This window comes from Octopus bimaculoides, chromosome 19 (assembly GCF_001194135.2).
Source record: "Octopus bimaculoides isolate UCB-OBI-ISO-001 chromosome 19, ASM119413v2, whole genome shotgun sequence".
Lineage (NCBI taxonomy): Eukaryota > Metazoa > Mollusca > Cephalopoda > Octopoda > Octopodidae > Octopus > Octopus bimaculoides.
The window spans coordinates 45,975,811-45,980,991 of NC_068999.1; the positions used below are offsets into that span (position 1 = coordinate 45,975,811).

General features: G+C 33.6%; 1 protein-coding gene across 1 annotated transcript in view; it reads right to left on the reverse strand.

Moving 5' to 3' along the window:
* Positions 1-465: 465 nt before the first annotated feature.
* Positions 466-5,181, reverse strand: part of LOC106877735 (sodium/potassium-transporting ATPase subunit beta-1) — a 36,880-nt gene continuing 32,164 nt past the window's right edge. Inside the window, exons 4-6 of the mRNA XM_014926741.2 lie at positions 4,384-4,565; positions 2,729-2,830; positions 466-832 (exon numbers count right to left, since the gene is read on the reverse strand). Coding sequence (XP_014782227.1) covers positions 596-832; positions 2,729-2,830; positions 4,384-4,565 — 521 coding nt within the window. The 3' untranslated portion in view covers positions 466-595. The remainder of the gene's footprint in view (positions 833-2,728; positions 2,831-4,383; positions 4,566-5,181) is intronic.

Genomic DNA, 5,181 nt, shown 5'->3' on the forward strand with positions numbered 1-5,181 from the left:
ATATATATATATATATATATATATATATAACACATTTCCTAACTTTCCAGAATCTTATAGAAAATTTTTTAATCCTCAATATTTGCTAACTTCATTAAGAAGTGATCAGGAAATCAGGAAAGAAAGAAAGAAAGAAAGAAAATTGGGAAGGAGAAAGGAAGTGTCTTGCCATATTTTGATGGCGAAAACATGTTAATGTTCAATGTTTCCTGACAGTAGAATGACTCCCTAAGACATATTTCATCACCCTGGATAACATTATTTTGACAATAATAATAATAATAATAATAATAATAATAATTATTATAATTATAATTATACAGCTAATACAAAGATATGAACCAATAAAAGTTAACTTTTTTCGTAAGCATCTCACTACGAGATTGTAATCTTCAAGATTCTTAACTTCCCCCACACCTTACTTGTTTAATGGTGTCTTCTCTTTCTTTTTGTTATTTTTCAAAATTTTTTATAGAAATTCTTTTTTTTATTATTTTTATATTTTTTGAAGTGATTTTTATCGGTGGCTTTTTTTTTAACTTTCTTTTTATTATTATTATTACTTTATTTATTTATTTTTTTTTAATGGACCAACTTAATCAACAAGAATTTCAAAATGAACAGCACCCTGCCTTTCTAATCGATCAACAACGATATTTTTGGCATAAGCTCTACATTCAATCATCAGTAATATTCCACGTTTAACTTTCAACTCAACAATTACGATGGGAGCATGGTAGCCCTTTTGGTTGAGGTAGGGGAAGTATTTGATTGGGAAGCCATATTTCGGAAAATAGTTGATATCCTGAATATTTTCCCTGTCTGTGGATCTCTGTAAAAAAAAAAGAAAATGAAACAATAATGACATAAATTATAAAATAAAAGAATTTTACATATAGATAGATAGATAGATAGATAGATAGATAGATAGACAGATGGATAGATAGATAGATAGATAGATAATTAGATAGATGGATAGACAGATAGAGAGAGAGATAGATAGATAGATAGATAGATAGATAGATAAATAGATACGTAGATAGATAGATAGATAGATGAGATGGATGGATGGATAGATAGATAATTAGATAGATGGATAGACAGATAGATAGATAGACGAGATGGATGGATGGATAGATAGATAATTAGATAGATGGATAGACAGATAGAGAGAGAGATAGATAGATAGATAGATAGATAGATAGATAGATAAATAGATACGTAGATAGATAGATAGATAGATAGACGAGATGGATGGATGGATGGATAGATAAATAGACGGACATAGATAAAAACCACACAAATAATATGAGTAAGGTTGTGAGGCAACGAAGGGGCAAATAAAAAATACATGGCATCACACAAGTGAAATATATGCCTGCACCCCACTCCTACACCTACCAGACTGCACCATGCTTTGTTGTGGATTTTATGACTGGATGCCCTTCCTAACACCAACCACTTTACAGAGTGATTTGGGTGCTTTTTACACAGCACCAACACTGGCAAGGTCTGTTTTGTCATGGTTTTTATGGCTTGGTGACCTTCCTAATGCCAACCACTCTACAGAGTGAACTGGGTGCTTTTTACATGGCACCAGCAAGATCTGTTCTTGTAGAGTTTTTATGGTTGGATGCCCTTCCTAACACTAACCACTCTACAGAGTGGACTGGATGCTTTCTATATGGCACCAGCACCAAGCACTGCCCACACAAATAGCATGCACCAATTCCTTGAGTTTCATTGAAATTGCCATCTTCATCAGTGTTCCACGCAGTTTCTTCATCTTCTATTCACCATCAATGATTGTGACTACAATAGGATGAGATTCTAAGTATAAATATAGATATGGATATTTTAACCTTTCAGCATTTAATCCAGCCAAAGCCGGTCCAAATGTGCTACATGTTTTACGTTAAAAGCAACCAGATCCAACCTCTTACACTTACCCTACAATGTCATTCTAAAAATGTAACAACATACCATTGAAATATTAAAGCTACAAGATAATGTGTGATTAATTCAAAGTATTGTGAATAAATAAGATCAGTGACTAGTTGTCACTTTGAAAACTACATATTTCGAACGGGAATTTGGCAGCGACACCTTATTCTGTGCTAACCTACCACAAGTGAACTAGTATGGGTTGGACGATTTGACTGACGACTGGCAAGCCAGAAGGCTGCACCAGGCTCCAATCTGATCTGGCAGAGTTTCTACAGCTGGATGCCCTTCCTAATGCTAACCACTCCGAGAGTGTAGTGGGTGTGTTTACGTGCCACTGGCACGAAGGCAGTCACATGGTACTGGCAACAGCCTCGCTCAAAATGGTGTTTTTTACATGCCACCTGCACAGGAGCCAGTCCAGCGGCACTGGTAACGACCTCGCTCAAGTGATTGATTGATTGATTTTTGATTGTTTATTTTAAGAATGACATTGTAGGGTAAGTGTGAAAGGATGGATCTGGCCAATTTGAACATAAAAATTATAGACAGATTGGGCTAGGGTAAATGATTGTTTAAACCAATGGCCCTCAACTGGGGTGTTATATGACCCTTTGGGGGTCCATATAAGATTTTGTTGCTAAAATTAATGTGCAATAAATTGCTTATAATTTTGTAATAACACAAAATATTAAAATTTCTTTTTGCATGCAATTCCTAATAATACTTATAAAATAAAACGGAATTAACAATGAAGAAAATGGATTTAAAAGGTGACACTAACTTCACCGCGACAAGTTACAGTAATGAAAGAACTATCCCAGTTGTCACGAGCGTCTTCTGGCACAGAGTCATTGCCAAACGGCTCTGGAATCCAGTCATAGATCTGCGATAAAAAGACAAACAGAAATTTAATCCAATTTTATTTATTTTTAGTAACACAAAGTGAAAAAAAAAAAGGAAAAAAAAACAGAAATTCAATGGGAAATAATCATTACAAAATATACAAAAATACATCAAGAATTGATGTTGTAAGAATTTATAAAGTTCTGGTGCTGCAGCATGGCCACGGTTAAATGATTGAAACAAGTAAAAGAGAAATATGAAATAATTCTGTTTAGGAATGTTACATCTTGAAGCAAATAAGCTGTAAATAGAATAAAAATATGGAAATAGTGGGTCGAAAATCCCTTTGGAGAGAAATAGTTGAAGCCTTCAACATTTTGTATCCAATATTCAGAAGCTATCATTTATAGCTTATCTGCTTCAGGATCCAATGTTCCAAAAAGAAGCATTTAGAATTGTTTAAACTATTAATCACGGCAATTGCGATGACATATTTCAAAATATTTGTTGATAGGCGCAAGAGTGGCTGTTGAGTAAACGGCTGCAAAAGTCTTGAATTGAAACAGCTGTAAGAGAGGATTGTCAATTTTTTAATTAATAAATAATAATTTATTAATTATCTTTCTATTTTGTTATCTAATTATAATAGATAAATATATATAAACCACAGTTTATATAGTTACCTTGCAGTTGAATATTAACTGTAATGTTCAACATTCTTTGTATAGGTAACTAATCAGTACTTTCACAGGGTGGGGCGCCCAGGGCACATGCCCTGGGCGCCACTTTGAGTAGGGTGCAATTTTTCTAATTAAGCCATTTCTAAGCAAGTTACCACATTTTGTTGGGGGGGGGGGCACAATTTTGATGCTTGCCCTGGGCGCCATTTACCCTAGCTACACTCCCTCGGGAACAACAAACAGGTGTATTAGTTTAACACTTGGGAAGACCAGAAAGGTTTTTGACATTCCGAGCTTAGACTCTTTGACAGAAAGGATTGAGTGGAAAGAAAATGGAGAGAGAAAAAAAATGTGTTGGGATCAATGGTTCAATATGATGAAATTACCATATGTATATATATATATATATATAGCAATAACAAAATGGAGGGGATCAAGAGGTGGTATTCATCAACTTTTTGACATTATATTATGTCTATTTATTTATTTTAAAAAAAAGTTATAACAATATACATACATGTATAACATATTATGCTTTACATATATAATATATGAAAATACCAGTAATTATCAAAATATATAACGTAGAATATAGAAAAAAATAAATCAAGAGACATAATATAATGTCTAAAAGTTGATGAATACCACCTCTTGATCCCCTCCATTTTCTTATTGCCATATAAATTAAGGGTAAAACAACTTTTTACCCTCCCCCATTTATTACATTCAGTAATGTAATTGCCATGCAATGAAAAAACACTTGTGTATTAATAATTGGGTATTCTACCAGCGGTATACTGGATAGATATTATCCCTTAGTTGGTTGGATTCACAACCTCTAACTTTCTTGGAATTATATATATATATATATATATATGTAATAGAAGACAATTGAAAATTTGCTTTTTCTTACCTTGTTCAGTTTAAGAAGAACACAAGGGGAGCCTGACCTGTAACCATAATCTGGCTCAGCTAAGCAAGGGGCATTCAAGGAGTGAGGGTCAAACAGACAGGGTTTGTCTTTGTTTGTCTCCCTTTCACCACTAATAGCATTACAGTTTTCATATTCTAAATCATATTTAGATGCATTATATTCTGGAAAAAAAGAAAAGAAAAAAATCAAGTGAAAATCAAACGGCACATAATAGAAATGGTACATTCAGAGAAATACCCACCAAAGACAGAATATTACCATAAATTAAAATATAAAAATTCACATGCTTCAGTCATTTGACTGCGGCCATGCTGGAGCATTGCATTTAGTTGAACAAATTGACCTCAGGACGTTTTCTTTGTAAGTCTAGTACTTATTTCTATTGGACTCTTTTGCCGAACTGCTAAGTTACGGGGACATAAAAAACACCAGCATCGGCTGTCAAGTGATGGTGGGAGGACAAACACCGACACACACATATATATATATTGAACCCAACACTACGAGATAGGGAAGCAAGCTTTTATATTTATATATATATATATATATATATATATATTGCCCTAACTTTTCGAAACACTTAGTTTAGAATAAGGGCAGCTGATGAAGGAAATGTTCTTTATGTGGCCTGTTTGTTTTCCGTGCTCTGTTTATGTTCTGTTTTTCATTTTGTCCACGTTTTTTTGTGACATCCTGTACCGAGATATGCATCTATAAACACATATAGATGTAGGTATGTACATACATGTACGTATATATATGCATAAACTCACATTA